Consider the following 20,083-nt stretch of genomic DNA (forward strand, 5'->3'; position numbering starts at 1 on the left):
TGTATTCACATTTAATTTATAATAAATACTGAACAAGATTATACACCTTTAATAAAGCACTGGAATGCCTACATTTGGTTGACTGCCTTAAATGTACTGTAGCTTCGAAGCCCATTACGTTTGCTGCCGAGGGGGATTACGAGTGTCAGTGTGTTGAAAACTGATTTGTCTCTGAAGGTGAGGGAATGTGTGCGACTCCACCACGTTTCCTGCGCTGGTTCATGTCTAACGCGCCTGTCTTTGGACACTGCTCTCCTGTTCGAGGAGGAAAGGAGAGAGGGAGAAAATGAAGCTATAGAGAAAGGAGGAGTAGGAAAAAAAAGAAAAGAAAGCAGACCAAACAGGAAGGGAAGACTAGAGGGGATGAGAAGACCAAACAAGCTCGTGGTCGGCAGCCACCATCCCATTTGACAGGCCACAGACTTCTGGTACTTTACTATGGAATGACAAACATGTAGGCCACAAGTCCAGCTCCATAGCTAGACTTGTGGCCTACATGCAGCACAGGACTTAACATAACCGCTGGAGGAAACTGAATGCTAACTAATTATGATGCTAATACAGCTATTTTAAATACATTCTTAAGCCCCAAAATGTTAACATAGGTATGTATAGCTGATCAATTTAACATTTTAAGTCATTTAACTTCTTACTGGTAATAAATAGCATAGATTTTTTTTAAAACAGCACCTGTCTGACCGTCGATCAGTCTCAGGTTGAGACATCACGCTACACTGATTACATTCAAAATAGGTCAGATGGGCTTCAAGTACATTCGGTCATCGCCACAGTGAGCCACGCTCCAAAAAAAAAAAAAAAAAAAAGGCAAATAAGATTGTACAAGTAGTCTAGTAAAGGGGCCAGCTGCATGCTCACTGACTGACCTCATCTCATCCCTGAAAACCCCTGAATGATCACACACGGGTGAGAACAGCCTTATGTCACCGTCTGTTTAACTGCGGGTCACTCGGTGTTGATGAGATTGGTAAAAAATGCAGACATTGGTTTTGGGAGGATGTCAAACCAAGAACAAACGTGGGGGATTACACACACACACACACACACACACACACACACACACACACACACACACACACACACACACACACACACATTCATCATTCACAGGGAGGAGAAGGATCCGGAGATGAGAGCTATATACATCTGAATAGGCCTGTGGAATAAAATCAACTCTTTCTGTCATATAATACACGCTCATTTAAAAACACGCAACCTGACAAACACAGCTAGCACGTAATTGAACTTTTATTGTAATTAAAACCCTTTATTTTCTGGAGTTGGGAAGTTTGCACACACACACACATGCACACGCACACAGCTGGTTGGAGCAGGTGGTCACCTAAGGTCGCTACACTTCAAAAACACAGATCATCTACCCGGTTTGGTTTTTCTGTCTGTGTGGCTCGAAGCCATAAAACCAGCTTTAAAAACACACAACTTCCTAACACCTGCAAACCCAACAGCAGTGGAAGCCAACAGCAACAAAACAAAGTAGCCACTGGTGTTTTAATAGTCCAAGTCTTTTGAAATCCTAAAGCAAACACCGTGCCCTCACTCTCGTTACACCCCTCTCCTCCTCCAGTCCTCAGCAGGGTAACAAGGCTCAGAATAGTAGGCGTGTTAATTAGAGGATTACAGCCAAGATGCTATAAATGACAGCCAGGCCTTCTTTATTGACTGCACATGTGTGCCCTGCTGCGACAGAAATAGGTAGGACGGTCACTCCAAACACCCCCCACCCCCCAGTGACATCTCTTAGATTTAGAGCGTGCTTTTATGGTAGAGGACTTGTTACTGGGACAACGCACAGTTTACACAGAGACCAGCCAAAACACATAGGGAGAGAAGTGGAGATGAGTATGAAATGGGGGTGTAAGACAGAAAGAGAGAAGGTGTGTAAAGGCCAAAGGGGCCTTGGAGAGTAGAACAGCATGGCACAGGCTTTCTGCACTGGAAGTCCCATGTGTTTTCAATGGTGCAAAGAGTAGGAGAAGAAATCAGAAATCAGAAAAGGGTGTATTGCCACAGTAAGTTACACTTACTGTACGTGGAATTTGCCTTGGTGATCGGTGCATACATAACAAACAGACACATTAAACATATATTCGAGAACGAATGTACAAGCAATGTGTTAAGACTAATATATTAAGATGTAAAATGCTTTCTCCGCACTTGACTACTGTCGAAAAAAACAAGTGAAAATGTTTTTTGTAGTTTTGTGACTGCAAATATATAATGTACTGAAGTAATGGCGCTGTAAACTGACAGGTGTGACCTGAAAGTTGCTTATCTTCTCTCTGATCTGCATTATCACTCTAAACACTTTTCGCACTTCGCCTGTAATTCTTGTACAAAGTATACTTAACATTTACTCAATTTTACGGGTTTTGTAGATGGTCGTTGTTTTTATTCTGTTCTGGAAGAGAACAAGAATCTTGTGTTTCTCTTTCACAGCTGCACTTTGCAAAACCAATCGCCCTTTGGCTACAAATAACGTTGATTTCTTTAGTGAAACCTGTGTTGTTCTAATCCACAGTTTTCAAGAAACAGAGCCTCACACCTATCATCACAGTCTAAGATGACCAATTCAAACAATAATTCCTAAACAGTCTTAATAATAGATTTATATTCTACACAAAAACCTAGCATGGAAGTTTGTACTAACATTAGAATATAAATCAAATATTTATCATTTGATATATTTCGTCAGAGCCCGTACCCACATCACTCCTCTGTGAGACAGGCAGTGAAAGGAGAGTCGTCCGACACCACAGATCATCTGTCAGGATATCACGGAAAAGAGAGATGTCATTCTCCGGATAGGGCAGGTTAGGTGATGAGTTAACGTGTGTGTGAGTTCATCCTTGTGTGTGTGTATGTGTGTGTGTGTGTGTGTGTGTGTGTGTGTGTGTGAACCCATGTGTTGCAACCATGTGTGAAGAGGATGAACGGAGCAAGGTGAGAGGAAGACAAGAGAGGACATTGCTGCGGGGGTTAGACAGGACAGGGTAGACAGTTATTTGCTCCAACATGCGTAAACACACTTAGGTGCACAAGTGTGGGTCTGTATGTGCATGTGTATTGGTGTGTGTGTGTGTGTGTGTGTGTGTGTGTATGTGTGTGTGTTGATAGTGCTGGTTGTCAGGGGATCAGTAACAGGCTTCTCTTTCAGTGATGTAATGCCTACAGGAGAACACAGCTGTCATGCCTGGGGGGTGAGGTAGTCACCAGGGGAGGAAGAGGGGAGGATAGACGGAAGGGATGGAGCAATTGAAGGTGGGGGAGGTGCTGGAGGAGATGGGGGAGTGATTAGGTAGCTGGGGGTGCTGGAAGTAATTGGGGGGTGTTTGAATCCATAGGGAAATGGTAGCTGAAATGATGTAGTCATATTGCAAGGGGACATTAGTGGTGGTGTGGGTAATGGCGTGTGTGTAGACAAGAAAGGACCTGGACTGATATGAAGGCGAGGTAATTTATTCATCCATTAGATATGTCTTGATCTAAATCAGGAAACCTTTTTTTAAAAAAGACCTATAATTTTGTTTGGGCAAAAGTCTTTATTTAACACTGGCGCATTAAGCTAAAAAAAACGTTATATCCCCATATATATATATATATATATATATATATATATATATATATATATATATATATCTGTGTGTCACTGTCAATATTCTCTCCTAATTTATTAAAACTCCCATTAAAACTCCCTTACTCCCGTTTTCAGACGGATAATTGAGCCGATTATGTCAAAAAGAAAGGTTGAGGAGATGAAGACGAGAGCAAGATGGAGGGATGGGCTTCTTAGATGTAAAGACAGCACTATAATTAACTACTTGGTCATGTGGGTGGGTGTGCTCATGCATGCGGTAGTTTCATCTCTATCTGTGCAGCCTGGAGGGAGGCCTGAGACGCATCAGTCATGCAGAAGACCCCCTGCCCTCCAAACAACTTAACCCCCTGGAAGAGCTCAGCACCCGGGGCTACTGCAGCAGTAAATCTATCTCACTAGCAAGAAATTAGTTTACACACACACACACACACACACACACACACACACACACACACACACACACACACACACAGATATACAGATATATACGCTCAAGCAAGCGCATATAGAAAGACACACACACACACAAAGAAAGAAAGAGAAGAGGGTAAGCTATCAAACACACCGAGGGGGGCTTTCAGGACCAGACGGGCCCTCATAAACCAGATGCACTACTTAAAAAATCTCAGTTGGAGATGTTTAGCGTTGTGTGTACGTGGAGAAAAAGGGGGGCAGTTAAGGCTCACAATGTGAAATGCTGCTGGCCACCGCAGGCATGTGCTTACAGTATGTTTGCATGCACATAAAGCCTGTGTATTCACTTTGTGTAAAAGTGTGAGTATATAAAATGAACGTTATTTTTAGCCGGGAGGGAGACGGCTCACAGCTGTTTTCTGAGGTTGTATATAGATGAGTAATGCATGTGTGTGTGTGTGTGTGTGTGTGTGTGTGTGTGTGTGTGTGGAATTGAGAATAAAAGGTAAATATGAGCAGGAACCATGCATCAGTCTTCAGGAATAAAAACTTAAAGAATTTGTGTGTGTGTGTGTGTGTGTGTGTGTGTGTGTGTGTGTGTGTGTGTGTATGCGCAATCCGCTTTCGTCTAATTTCCCCAGAGGTGAGTTGGTCTACACAGGTTCACTAGAGCATAACGGATTTTTTCTTCTAAATGCTAATGGCCTGGGATGTTAAGTCAGCTGGGATGCTGGGATGCACAGGGTTCCTTGCAGCACTTGAAGGCAACAACACACTGAAAACACACCTGAGCTCTCTCTTTCTTACTGTCTCTCGCATGTCTGGCGCGCGCACACACACACACACACACACACACACACACACACACACACACACACACACACACACACACACACACACACACACACACACACACACACACACAAGCAGTGTAATGCACTGCTCCGACAGAGAGGAGCTGACAGCGGATCAGTTTGTTTTTAATGAGTTTGTACCACTGGTACATGCGGACTGACAGGCAGGTCTCAGATCAGTTCAGTGTTAGTTAGCTATCAGTGCAGCGGGCAGGCTGACAGACACAGTGTCCTGACAGCAGTGCTGGAAGCCAAGCCATCTGGTCCACACACACACACACACACACACACACACACACACACACACACACACACACACACACACACACACACACACACACACACACACACACACACACACAGTCTTGTCTACCTGTCTCATAATTAGCTCAGGCAGTGTCAGACTGTAGCAGGGTGTTTGCCTGTAGTCCATCCAGAGTGTCTACCTGTGCCTGTCACTGACCGGTATGATCAGTTTCCACCCAATATTCTTTTATACAACAACTCCTATTATCTCATCACAGCACGCAGTACGACTCATGAAAAACATGTGAGTCCAAGTTATCTCCACTGACCTCAAATGTAAATCGGTGCATTAGGAAAGAAGTATTTTCAAAAATCATTCTTTTCCAAACATAAATGGAAATTCAATATTCCTGATGGCGTTTCCAGTGAGATACAATTTTAATAAATTCACTCAAATACTGATACTAAATCGAAGATTATGGAACAGATTTTTTGGAAAAGAAATATGGTATACATAAAATAAACAAACTCTGCACATTAATTCCGATTAAAAGAACACATGACTGAAGACTCGTTTTATTATTCATTCAGCCTCGACATGTACGGCGTTACACCCTGGAGACTGCATTTGGGCGTACAGGACATGGTGACCGTGGCTATCGCAACACCCGCAGTCAGGGTTGGCTTTCCTGCCATTACAGGCCCTGGAGAGTGTGTGTATGTGCGTGATTGTGTCACATCCACAATGCTGCAGTGACATCACTCCACCAGCTAGAGAAGAACAATAGAGAAGGAATGACGCGATGCTGTGAGAGGAACTGGGCAAGCATTTTCTGTGTGCACCCTGCCAATGGCTTTATGGTGCTTTAAAATTTATTTTTAAAGCGGCTGGTGGTGCTTCTGGCCTTTTTTTTTTCTTCTTCCTAAATCAAAAGACACTGTTAAAAGTGAAAATACACAAACACTCATGACACACATTTGTATACATACATGCTCAGTTCCCTAGGCGTCTCCCTCTTTCACCCCAGGGAGCCCTGATGTCACTTCATCAGAAACAGGAAATAGTTACACAACAGAGAGGGAAGTGGCCTCTCTGTGGGTTGCCTGCATGTGTGTGTATGTGTGTTTGTGTATGAGTGACTCTGTGAGCGTGTTTGTGTTTAATGTGTGCACAGAGGGGCGAAGATATCAGGAGGACCGGGAATGATCACAAACTGCTGCATTCCTCAATCCGGGCCCTGTGGGCTTGACTGGAGCTCCAAAATTAGCCTGTTGCTGTGGCGATGAAAAATCTCTCGCTTTTATCAGGAAGCAGCGGCAGCCCCAGAGTTTCAGCGCAAAAAGTTTGTGTGGTCAGCACAAATTCATGGCAATAAGAAATCTGTTACAAGTCTTAGTAAATACCAGGAAAAGTGCTGTCTTCATCTGCTCTGCTCCAGGCAACTAGTCTACTCAATGCCAATGAGCCTTGAAAAGTCTTTTTTTGGGAATTCATTAGCAAAGTGCACATTACAATGGATTTTCTCATGCTGTAACACACTTTAGAAGGCTGCCAAGAAATAGAACCTCATCCACATGGCGGAGGTGCAGTCTAAATCTGATTAAAACAGCTGGAGAAAGAAAAAAAAAACATGGCAATTGGGTAAATAAGGAAGCGGCGCTGTGGTATGCCAGAGATAAAGTGCAACGGCTTCAAAGCATCAAGGCAGCACAGCGATAAACAGGAATCCACCATTGTTCCAGGGAACGACTATGACAGGAGCGCCAGTGGGCAGTCCGAGCACGAATGGAATCTGGTGGATGCGGGCCAGCTCTGTGTAGGATAAACTAGTATCATTTTTAGCTACTCCTTTCCCGTATCTTCTGCCCTTGGAAATTTCCATTCCACATGTCAGAGTCATCAGGATAAACGCCGCAGTGGTAAACTGATGGCGCAGCAACCAAACTACGGCGTGCTTGGCCCAAATCCATGGTGAGGTTGGAGTTATGAGGTGCTGAGAAACTGGCTTGGGTTAGCACGCTGTTCAACTTCAGCTCCTGTTGACCCGATGTGTTGACACTGCCTAGGTAACAGTTTAAACAAACTATTTTTATTCCATGCTGGATGAATGCCTGACAGGGGGGCGGGTTGGGATGTTCAAAAGGCTTCTAGAGGAACTTAAAATGCAGCAGGAGCCAGAAGGTATGCACTGTGAATGGACTGTATACACAAAGCAGCTTAAACAAGTATGGTGGAAGTATTTAGGGCACTGTGGTACAAGCAGGAGTTCTCCACATGCTTTACTTAGTATAATACAGGCCGACTGCATCGTGTAGGGAGCAAAGGTAATTATGCAGGTCATATTCTCTGTATAAGGTCTACACACTTGTTGATTGTTTCTATTTTAGTCATGCTGTAGCTATTTGTTTGTATCCTCCAACAAACTCAAGTATCTAATCTTTCTAACTGCCTTTAGTCTTTCAATGAAGTTAATGAATTAACTTAGTTTTGGGAGCAGGGCCACTGACCAGCCTTTATATTCCAAGCCAACCCACTCAGTGCTGTTTGTCTCCGCATTCTTGCCCCACCCTCCCTTTCCCTTTGGTACCTTGACTTCTCGCCTACCTCATCTCTTTATCCCCTCTTCCCTCATCCCTTCATCCATTCACTCCCCCCCATCCCTCCCTCCATTCATCCCTACTCTGACTTATCTAATCATCTCCTCCCTCATCCCTCCTACCCTCTTCCCTTCCTACTCAGTCCTGTGCATTCCTTTCTCATTTCTCATGAGAGGGGAATGCACAGGACTGAAATCAGCTCGGGTGAAAGCACCTCTCCAGTACATCCTCCAGGACCAACCAACCAGACGACATCTCTTTTCAATCTCACCCACCATCCAAATCTATTCCCATGCTCTTAACATTCATTATAATCAAGCATTCATTCAATCTTTAAATTACATATTGTTGTGGCATGGTCCTCGCTAGTGAATAGTTATGTAGTGACTTTATTAACTGAATTGTGACATACTGTACAAAAGAGTTATTATCAGTTTATTATTTATATTTAATATATTTAATTATGGTAAAATTTTACACTGATCTTGTGAGTTTGAGGACATAATAGTACATGTTGCTCATTCTGTATGCATACAATACAGTAATAGAAAAGGTCAGTCACTTTGCTTTTAGCACATCTAGGCTTAAATATTGTGTGCGTGTGTGTGTGTGTGCACTGACATCTTGAGCTCTAATCTTTATCTGCACTGCTTGGAATTTATGACATCTCCTATGTGTGCATCTGGGAGAAAATGTCCTTTTATTTGCATGCTAGAGTATATACGTATGACTGTTTTACTTGTGTGCATTGTGTTTGTGTGTGTGTGTGTTCCCCCATCCCCGAGTGATGGAGGAGAAGGGGAAGAGGAGCAGGAGGCAAGCAGAGCAGTGAGATCACGTCATGGTGGAAACATTTGGCAACAGCTCACATAAACACACACAGACGCATAAACACGCACGCACGCACACACACACACACGCTGGCCTGTTTTTGTTCTCTGGTTCTTAAGGGGAAAGAAGGGGAAAATGACATCAAGCTCATCATGTGAGGCCAATCAGACAGACGAGGGAGAGGGTGAGAACTGGCAGAAACAGAACATTGTTACATAAAACTCTGTACAGGCCTCCTCTGGGCCCTGTTACCATATTATGTGTGACTGAGTCTGCCCATGTGTGCATGCTTTTTGCTCGCTCGCAGGAGTGTGTGCAAGTTAAGTATTTGCACAATCCCTCATCAAGGTGTGGGCCTAAAAAAGGAGCTCCTTACATACCTGCAGCATGACTGTTTGCAGAAAACAGAGCATTGTGCCACCGTGCAGCTCCACAGCTTCTCAAAGTCTGTAAGACTTTTCAAGTGCAGGGGAGGTGATGTCATAGATATTTCTGTAGGCCATTTTCTTTGACCTTTGTGCTCCCTTGGTGCTGGCTGGGGCTGGGCCCGTGTGTGTTTGTGTATCTACAGGCCAGGGTGAGAGCACCGAGGCCACTGGCGCCAGATGTGACGACCGCAGGAGTCTGGAACTAAAAATAGAGCTCTGTTCTCAGCACCGTGAAACAGAAGAGAGGAGAGAGGGAGGAGAAGGAGGAGGAGGGGGGAAAAAATAGGAGGGAAGGTAAAGGGGGGGCTGAAGGAGGGATGGAGAGAAAGACGAGGTCATTGAGAATAATGGGTCAGCTCTCCCCGGGGAAGGTGAGCTCACCTCCTAATGGCACCACTGGCTCCTTCTCAATGAAATCATTGATCTGCTGGAGCTCCCCATGGTGTAATGGAGAGGGGTCCGAGGAAGGGGGTGGGGGAAGGTGCAAGAAGGTGCAGAGAGGGCAGGTTAGGAGGTTAAGAAAGGGGATGATAGAGAAGCTGGAGAGAGGAAAGACGAAGGACGGAGGAAGGGAGAACATGGACCTCAGGCACACAACCGCAACAACCTCTCTGACCGGCATTGCGGCCAACACAGCCATAGGCGCAGAGTGGTGAATAACTTTGACTCATTGATCATGTCAACCTGATCTCCATCACACAGGTATCTCCGGAAATTGATGGCGCTGTCGGCAGCGCCATCTCAAGTCGAGAGAAAGCATTTCACTGTGAAAACGTTTAAGCTTTTGGCAGTTTCTAATCACATAACATTTGTGATCCGTGCCTGTTGGGAGCACACACTTGCACTCAATAACTCTGCAGGTGTGTGTGTGTGTGTGTGTGTGTGTGTGTTTAGAGGAGGTGGAGACTTCCTGCTGGGCTCCAGAAGGAGGAGAAGAAGAAACCATAAAGCGAGACTTTCAGCTCTGAGGAGGCTGAGGAACACAACACGGGTCAGAATGATGGCTTGTGTCACTGAATGAGCTCTCCGACCACACACATTCTGACTGACATACACACATGAGTGCACATAAATGTAGCCAACTGAACACATGCACCCTTACAAACACACACACACACACACACACACACACACACACACACACGCGCGCGCAGGACCTACGTGAAGACACCCACTCATTCAGGATGAAATGAGGAGTATTACCTCATCTCCTCAATGGCCGTCCTCTTTTTGTTTTGTCTTTTTCTTTTTCTCACACGTGCACTCTCAAACATTGCCTCATGCGCGTGCACGCACTACTTCATATGCACATATTCATGCACACAGACATACAAAAACACACATACACACTGACACAAACAGACCTCCTTATGTAGCTCATTGGAATGTCTCTGTGAACGGGTGCATTGTGAGATTCGGTCTCCCACGATTACCTCACTTCTTCAACTTCTCTCAGATGCGCGCACACACACACGCGCGCCCGCACCTGACACAAACACACACAGGGGTCGCCGCCCAGTTGTATAACAGCACAGAGGAATGACACATAACTGTATTGACCTTTGCACCTCTTTCGCTGCAGTCACACCCTAACCTGATCTCATCAAAGCCCCAGGGTACACAGCAGCTCCTGTGTGTGTGTGTTTTTAGTGTGTGTGAGAGAAAGAAAGAGAGAGCGAGCGAAAGAAAATGAGAGAGAGGCACCTTTCATGTCCTAATACCTCTCATCAGCATGTCATCGCCATGTCTCGTCCTGTGTGCTTCTGCACTGAGCTGGCAGGCTGACAGCGTGGGAGTCAGCATGCTAACCTGTGAAAACCCAAACTGCCTCCCAGTTCCATACTACAGTATGTACCATATAACAATCTCTATAGTCTACTCTTCTTCTTTTAATTTTACAAAAACTGTATATCAATCAAATCTTGGAAAAGTCCTGCCATTAGACTTGACAAAGACAAAGCTAAATATTTAATACAACTGGGGGAAAATAGTACAAGTTCCCCTAGATTCTAGCAGCATACTCAGAAATTAAGAGAATTTAGTATGCAAGTATACAGTCACTTTTTAGTGTGAAAGTACAACACATTCAAAACCTGGTTAGACTTAGTTAGTGCACGGTATGGAATGTCACACAGCGCAAATGTCACCAAGCCTGTTTAACTGGTACATGACAGGTGGAGGTATGAGGCCGATCTACAGGTGAGCAGCTAGTTCTGCAACCAACTATCATATTCATTATCAAATCATCAAATCTATAGATCTGATTATGATATGATAATATGAATTGATTAATCATTTATAGGCCTGTCCCGATAACAAATTTTGCTGGGCGATAAATTGTCCCAGAAATGATTGCGATAAACGATTCTGAGACCATTTTCATCTAATGTACATAATAATGCAGGTACACCTTTTCAAAGATCAATACACTTTTTCTAAATTTCTAAAGAATATTTAACACTGGAACTGGAAGACATTTTAAATATCCACAATAAATGAACAAAACAACCAAAAACAAGAAATAAAATGGACTCTCAGTCGCTGTTAACAAAAACTGCACTTGAATAAAAACCAAACACAATCAAAAACAATAAATGAAATCGACATTTTTCCGGCGACAGGCCTATTCATTTCGTCTATAAGTGTGAGAAAATAGTGAAAAGTGCGCCAAACACTTTCCCAAGGGGATGTCTTTAAATTGCTTGTTTTGTCTGACCAACAGTACAAAATACAAATATATTCAAATTACAGTAAAACAGAGAAAAGCAGGAAATATCCTCACATTTGTCGATTTGGAGCCGGGAAAAATGTTTTATTGAGGAATGACTTAAACGATTAATCCTTTATCAAAATCGTTCTGTTGAATAGCTTATCGTTTTAGAACTCAAAAGCAATGCTAATTGGCGACTGTTTCGGAGTAATTTCACCCTAGGGTCCTTTGCACCATGACCTCGAGCCAAACACCCCCCCCAGAAGCTTTTTTCACCTGGGTCGAAAATTGGTCGAGTTGGTGTTATCAGCTGAATAGCTTAGTGCAGCCGCTAATGGATCCGAGAGTGTGTCTTGTACATTACCCCACTAATAATGCCCGAAATGATACCAAACTTCTACACTAGTACAAATAGGTTATGTACTCATAAAACGATGGATTGTAAAGTTTCTAAGTACACCAGAAGTTAATGTAAATAACACTTGCCTGTTGATTTCTGCTCTCTGCTGCTGCTGCTGCTGCTACTACCGGGCAGTAAGAGTGCCTTGGGCCGTCTACAAATTACAACACCGAAAAGAGATGCAACAAAAATATTTATTAATTTAATGATTAAATAAGGTAATGTCTCCAAACTTACCTCAATTATAACTTGTCTCCTGCTAGTTATACTACAGCACTTACTTTAAAAAATATAAAATAAAATATATATATAATATAAATATAAAATATTTTTATTGTATCTCTTTTCAGTGTTGTAATTTGTAGACGGTCCCTAAGCACTCGTCTTACAGCAGCAACAACAACAGCAGAGAGCAGAAGCCAGCAGGCAAGTGTTATTTACATAAACTTCTGGTGTACATACAAACTTTCCAATCCATCGTTTTATGAGTACATAACCTATTTGTACTAGTGTAGAAGTTAGGTATCATTTCAGGCATTATTAGTGGGGTAATGTACAAGACACACTCTCGGATCCATTAGCGGCTGCGCTAAGCTATTCAGCTGATAACGCTAACTCGTCCAATGTTCGACCCAGGTGAAAAAAGCTTCTGTGGGGGTGTTTGGCTCGAGGTCATCGTGCAAAGGACTCAAAAAAAAAATTACTCCAAACCATCACTTTAAGTCAGTGCTCAGAGGTCTCCCAGTACAGAGAATCTAGACACGTACGGCACGTGCCACCATTCCTCATCTCTATCTCCTTTGCTTGTGCGTGGTCCTTTTCTGTCCTTTCGCTCTCTCTCTCTCTTTGACCCAGTCGTGTGCCGCTTTAGTAATCTCACAAAAAACACTGGCAGATGGCGCAAGGGAAGATTAGGAGCAGCCTTGCACAACTGAAAACTCCACACACACACACACACACACACACACACACACACACACACACACACACACACTCACACACACACACACACACACACACACACACACACACACACACACACACACACACACACATGCATTAGATGGATTAAATACACACCTGCAAAGCTGCATCCCTGTCCCTACACCTTAATTTCCTGAGATGATAAATCTCTGCGTTTCCTGTCAGCCCCTTCTATAATCTTTCTTTTGTGCATTTTTTTCTATTTTCCAGTGTACTTATTTTCAGTTGACAGTTTTTACAATATTTCAACAAAACGCCTGCGCATTGAATATAAAATGCATTGTCATTTTTTAATCACCACCTCCCATCCTCTTTTTATCTGCAGAACATGAGTGCATATCCAACACATTCTCTCTCTCTCTCTCTCTCTCTCTCTCTCTCTCTCTTTTTGCTCTCTCTTTCTTTCTCTCTCTCTTTTCCCTTTTTGATTATTATTCTCTTTCTATGCCGTCTCTGCAGCTTCTTCTGCTAAAACTGGAACACGCGGTTCAGATGCCAACATCAATACATGTCATCCCGGTAGGCCTACATCAGAGCTGATGTGACGCATGACACAGCTACACAGTTGGCATCAGCTAACACAACACCTAACTACACGCTAGCAGGCAGTGTTGTCTTTGGTTTGGCTGTGTGCAGCAGATTGGTGGGAAACACGCAAACTTTAGACCCACTGGGGAGGCAGCTGGCTCCAACCAAGCAATGTTCTCCTTCTCTACAAAAAAAAATACACACACACACACACACACACACACAAATACACACATACGTACACACACACATGCAAAGTCCGAACTCTGAAAAAGGCAAGACACATCAGCCTGAACTCCAACTGGGTGAGATCATTGCTATGGTAAATATACTGCTGTCCTCAGAGAGACATGTTTCTCACAAACTCTTTCACACAGTCGATGAAGTAATAACGCAAACATACGCGCGTACACAAGCCTACGTACAAAGACACGTGCGCACATCAACTGCCACCACCACATCCGGCGTGAATATACATTTCAAAGTAAACACAGGGTGAGAGAATTCGCTACCCGGATTACTTTTCTCATTCACAAAAACAATGGCCCTATTGGGACATGGCTTGCTCCATGACATCATCCACATGTTGGAAGTTGTGTGCTTTCTGAGCCCGAGTTATTGATTATTTAGTGAATGGAGAGAAACCGAAGACGAGTCACTGATAGTTATTAGATCAATACATTCCCAGTACACGCACTATGGTTGTGTAACATCTCATTCAAGCAGATTATCTGCCAATCTCCCATCTTTCCTGCAATGAATACCCCCAGTTTATGGACAGTTTAAGTCATTAAAATGTAACTTCAAAATGTGAAAAACATTACATACATACATAACTACTTTAGAGAAGTGTATCTCTGCAAGACTGTGCCCTAATCTCCCATTGGCAAGCTTCTGCATAAGTAACATTTCGGGCAGAAAATCCTCTTTCCCCCCAGACAGCTCAGTGATTATTCTTTTATTCACCCTGTCCATCCCATTTATGGATTCTTTTCTTTTTATCTCTCTATCTGACCCTCATTCCTATCCCCTCCCACCCGTATTACCCCTCACTTGATTTGCAGCAATGTCACGGTGTGTACTGTAAGTGTGCCTGTGTGGTCTGCATACGTGAGGCTGAAAAGAAGTCATAATAAGATATGAAGTCATCGCAGGATTTATTAACATAATAAACCTGAGGTTCAGTAGAGGGGCAGGGGGAGAGGTGGAAAAGAGGGAGGTAGGGGGAGAAGGAGGACAGGGAATGAAGGGAAGAGAGAGGAGGATTACTGTTTGCAATTTTAAACTACCTTGAATCTTTAAGAATGTGACGGGGGTGGGGGGGGGGGGGGGGTTAAAGCCAAGCAAAGCCAGGAATGATGAAAAGATGGAAAAAAAAGGGTATGAATGGAAAAAAGGGCCTCAACTAATGAGAACTTTAACTTTTATTTTTACCCTATACATTTTAGAAAATAGTGCCTGTGACAATTTTCAAAAGCTGGGTGGACATTTCTGCTTCATAAATGACATTTATTACGGTAATTGCAGCCAATACATTTCTGTAGATCGATTTATGGTTTTAGCAGTTAAATGCTAACAAAACAAAACTCTATCCTTGTGTGCTTATGTGCAAAGCTTTAACCATTTCTCCTTGTCTCTCATGCATGCCATCTCTCTCATGAAAACTCTCCGCTCCTTTGACACGCAAACAAATCCTGCAGCACTCATCCACATGTGATCAGGCACAAATCTGCCCACTCAAATACACGCATGCACGCATAAACATCAAGTATTCACAGACGCAGCTCCTAGCTAGTGCTAGCTCCACTAACCCCAATAATGCACCCACCCAAACAACGGCCAACGCCATTGGCTGAGTCCTTGTGGGGAATATTCTCTGCCACTGTTGTCGTGGAAACAGCAGAAAAGCGGGGACAGAAATGGAAGAAGTGCGATTCTTCTTCTTTTTTCCTCCAGATGAATCGCAGCGAGAGTGAGCTGAGGCGACTGATAAGGAGGAGGGAATCGCTGACAAGGGGTCTCTCATTAAAGAAGGGTATGATGTCTGATCAAAAAAGCTGAGGAGGAAAAACGTGGCTTTCTGAGACAATCAGCGAGAGTGTGTGTGATATTGAACATGGCTGCATGTGTGTGTGTGTGTGTGTGTGTGTGTGTGCCCAGCCTAAGCATGTGCTCAGTACATCTCTGTGACTGTGACTAATTGTGGAGCCCGGGTGCCTTGAGGCAATCCTCCTCATCTATGAATGACTCATGAAAAAGCGCTAATCTCCCAGCGGAGGGAGAAAACTGAGAGGAGGAGAAGATTGGGGATGCAGAGAAGAGAGCAGAGATTTGCCTGAGCAGCATGCTACTGCCGTCTCATTTCCAGTCCGGACTGAGGCAGATTACACTCCCCTTGCTGCGCTGACACATTTGGGACAGACTCATAAGCCTCTGCTGGTGGATGTGTGCGTAACGAAAAGCTGCAGCCACCGCAATCGAGATATTAGCTCAACGAGGCTATTAACAGTCTTGCTGAAGCTCAATTATAAGTCTAAGTGTGCTAAGTGGACACTATGACAGGATAATAACTGTGGTAAATAAGGCCAGAGGATTGAAGTTAAGCTTCAGCTTTATTTCAGTGATGCTGGGTACGAGAACAACTCCGGGGAAGCTTAGACATCAAAGAGTCATCAGAAAGGCTTTTTATCCGGGGTTTTTACACTTCATCCTCTCCTTTCTAACTCCACGCATACCTGTAAACCTGTGAAAGTGTGATTACTGCCAGTCGGGAAATGAGGAACAACTGGTCTAATGTGAGGAGAAGACCCCCTTTTGTGCTCATCAGTGACATCTGCTGACCAAACTGTAGAATGACAAACAACTACACTCAAATCAGACAAGGGTGGTGAGGTGAGGCGCACCTGCCCGCTGTACACTAGGAAGTGTGTAATAAAGAGAGAAATGTCCATTCTGTTTTTACATAAAAACACAAAACACCATCACCATCACACTCATGCTCCACGCTCTCTCGCGTACCAGTGAGCAGGGAGACTTTGTGGAAGGTGCCTTCCAACTTCCCCATCAGGATGTGCACGAAGCCATCTTTGGACAGATGCCCCGCTTCTTTGGAACTCTGGTCGTAAACCACCACTTCCTGCTTCCTGCCCAGCTCCACCTGCACAAAGGAGAAACAACAAGGAAGAGAGGAGAGATATTTTTCAGTGCTACTGTGGAAAGTATGTCAAGCATCCAGTGCCAACAAGAAAGACAGAGTTAGTTACTATAGATAGATAGATAGATAGATAGCACTTTATTGTCCGTATAGACGGAAATTTGTCTTGCAATACATGCTCCAACAATTACAACACAACAACCTAAAATCAAAGAGCTAAAAACATAGAGGCATCAATAAAAACATAAATCAATACTTAATTAAAATGAGGGTGGCCGTGCCTTGCAAAAGTGGTCTTAAATAGCCATAAATATATAGCTGAAAGTGAAAGTGGCTGGAATTGAAAGAATTTAATACTGTGTAATTGAGATTTCATTGCAATTGGGTCACACACACACACACACACACACACACACACACACACACACACACTAAATATATATATATATATATATATATATATATATATATATATATATATATATATATATGTTATCAGACCAACTGATCCTTTTCAAAGGGAGCTAGGGAGTATTTCCTCTTGGCTGAGAAAAAGTAGTTCACTCCTAACAGATTTTGTAACAAAAACTACACACGAGATGCTGCAGGGTTCAAACCTGCAACTGTCTGACACTGAGCTAGTACCCTAAACACTTGACAACTCTGCTGCCCTAAAACACACCAGGAAGCAGCAATGAACTCACAAACACACCACAGGGAGTTATGGCAGTTATAAACACTGGCTTTATGGATGCTAGTGACTGCAACAGTAAGCAGGATGAACTACAGGTGATTCTAAGTTATAAAGATAAAGCATAGGGTTATACATAACGCATTAGGGCTGAGTGCTGCACTGTGCATCAGTGGCGGTAATATTTATGGCACAGATACTGCTGAGAGGTTTGTTTTGTCATACTGGGCGGTAATATCAGTAAAATCATAAAAGCTGGCTACGTCGCAAAGGGTGTTGGCATCCATCGATGCATCAGTGTGATGCTGTTTATATCAGATTGTGAGAAGATATGAGCATGCGCCAGTGTGATAGAGTGTGCCTGTGTGTGTGTGTGTGTGTGTGTGTGTGTGTGTGTTTGTATGGAAGAGTGTGAGCATGTGGCGGCGCACACGCCAGCAGGGCTGTGTTGTTGCCCATGTTGTCAGGCAGGCTTTGGTCACATGACCATCAGGCAGCGCCTACTGCAGCTATGAATCACTGCATCATTGAACCGCCACTGGACAGGAGAGGAGAGAGGGAGGAGGGCGAGCGGAACGTATGAAGGGGGGAGGGTAATGGAGTAGTGGGGCAGGGGGAGATGGAGACGAGATGGAGAAAGAGGCAAGAGGAAAATCAAGAGAAAGAGAGGGAAGAAGAGAAAACTGAGGCGAGGAAAAAGGAGGCAGGCACTTGAGGAGAAACGGAAGAGGGAGGGAGACGAGGATGAGAGAGGGCAACCCATCGCATTTATTTGTTTACCTTAACACACAGTGCACAATCTTTATCTCAAATATGCCGTTGAAAAGCCACAAGCTTCCAGGGAAAACTGCACTTTTTCATGGCATCCTAAACCACCCATCCCCTTCCCCGCTCTCTGTATGCTGAAAGGCACACTGGTTCACAGCTACACAGTGTGCATGGAGTGTGCCTGATAATGTTTCTGCTTACAGAGTAGCTGTCGCACAGCGCCTGGGCAGCCATGCAGGTGATTTAGACAGGAAAAGGTCAGTCTCTGAAGTCTGGTCACAAGTAACCCTGGCCCAGTAAAACTCCGGCGTAGCTCTGCCTGCCTGCATGCAGCACCAGTACTGACATAAAGGCGTGAAAAGCTGAGGCTGATCAACCGTCCGTGAGTGACTTCAAACAACCTGCTTTCTGGTCTTTAAGATATTTTGATGACACATTTGATGCACAGAGAGGTCATGTTTTCAAAGTCAGTGTGACAAAGGGTGAGACACCCAGAAGAAAGCCTTTTGTGTCGCTACGCGTGGGTTGTTACTATTTTAACTTTTTAATGTACTAGTTATTTCAACATGAAATAGCCATCCAAATAAAATCTTTTAAACTTGTTGCCCGTACAGTGCCTTGAACCTTTTTCTTCTCTTTTTGAAATGGTGTGTTTCCTATCAAAGAGCATCTTCATTTATTTATTTTGTCTGAGCACTCCTGGCTGAGGTGTTAAAAGGAACAGACCATAAAACGCGATGTTCCAGGTTTGAGACTGGATAGGGATCTTTATTACATGTCAATCCCCTCTCTCTATCCCCTAGTTTCCTGTCATTTCTCTACCGCTGACTGTACGATAAAAGGCATATAATTAACACAGATGACCTGCAATAGCATCTAGCCCAGAAAATGCTTACAAAATAATGTACAGCCTGGTGGCTTTAGCATGCACCTGTCAGTGAAAGACAGCAAAGCAGTTGCCATGTGTTTCCTTACTTTAGTTTTTTCCTGCCCGTTGCGATTATTTATTTTTCCTTCTTCTTAAATGTTCATCTTCATGCCTTGCTTTCTTTGTTTAAATCCCCACTATCTTTACTAACCCTGGATAATTTTGGCTAATAATCCTAATGGGATCAGATCTAATTTGAGAGCCTGATCTCAAGGCCTGAGGATTATTGGCCTTTAACTATACATACGCGCACAGACAACACAAATTCACCCGCACATACACACACACACAGTACAGCATACTCAACAGTTGTGTTTGTCAGCTGCACATTACAAAAAAAGGATGGAGAAGGGACGGCGTTAACAAAGTTAAAATACTGATTTCATCTGTATTTTCTCACAAAATCCATACTAAGCGTGGAGGATTCATTCAATGTTTCAGCTAAGAGGATGAAATTACACCTCCAATCATCCCATTTGAAAGCGCTCTCTGCCAGTTAGGAAGAAAACGGCAGCCTCTTTATTTAATAGAAGTGTACGAATGATAGTGAAAATTGTTTTTAAAAGTAGTTTGGCTATACTTTATATTCTCCTTCAATAATACACCATAACTACATCTCCAGCTCAGTATGTGATATGCACAGAGTTTGCTGCAGTGTTAAGAGGTCAACGACCCGCGGGAGCGTGGGGCTGGCTGTCAGACTGCAGCACTACAGATCCCTCATCCCTCTGCAGTGCTACAGCATCACTACTACTACTGTGCTGGCCCAGGCGCTCTGACGCATGCAAACTGCAGGTAAACAAGGAATGCCACTGGCAGAGAGAAGGAAAAAGGAGGGGCCATGGAGACAGAGTGAGGGGATATGAGGAAAGAAGGGGGAAAGGACGCCCAAGCGGGTGATCTGAGGGAAAGCTG

General features: G+C 43.7%; 1 protein-coding gene across 2 annotated transcripts in view; it reads right to left on the bottom strand.

Moving 5' to 3' along the window:
- dusp8a (dual specificity phosphatase 8a) overlaps nucleotides 1-20,083 on the bottom strand; it is a 48,120-nt gene that overhangs the window by 11,595 nt on the left and 16,442 nt on the right. For both annotated transcript variants that reach the window (XM_028585576.1, XM_028585577.1), the window contains exon 3: nucleotides 16,646-16,784. In XM_028585576.1, coding sequence (XP_028441377.1) covers nucleotides 16,646-16,784 — 139 coding nt within the window. The remainder of the gene's footprint in view (nucleotides 1-16,645; nucleotides 16,785-20,083) is intronic.

Source organism: Perca flavescens, chromosome 8, assembly GCF_004354835.1.
Source record: "Perca flavescens isolate YP-PL-M2 chromosome 8, PFLA_1.0, whole genome shotgun sequence".
NCBI lineage: Eukaryota > Metazoa > Chordata > Actinopteri > Perciformes > Percidae > Perca > Perca flavescens.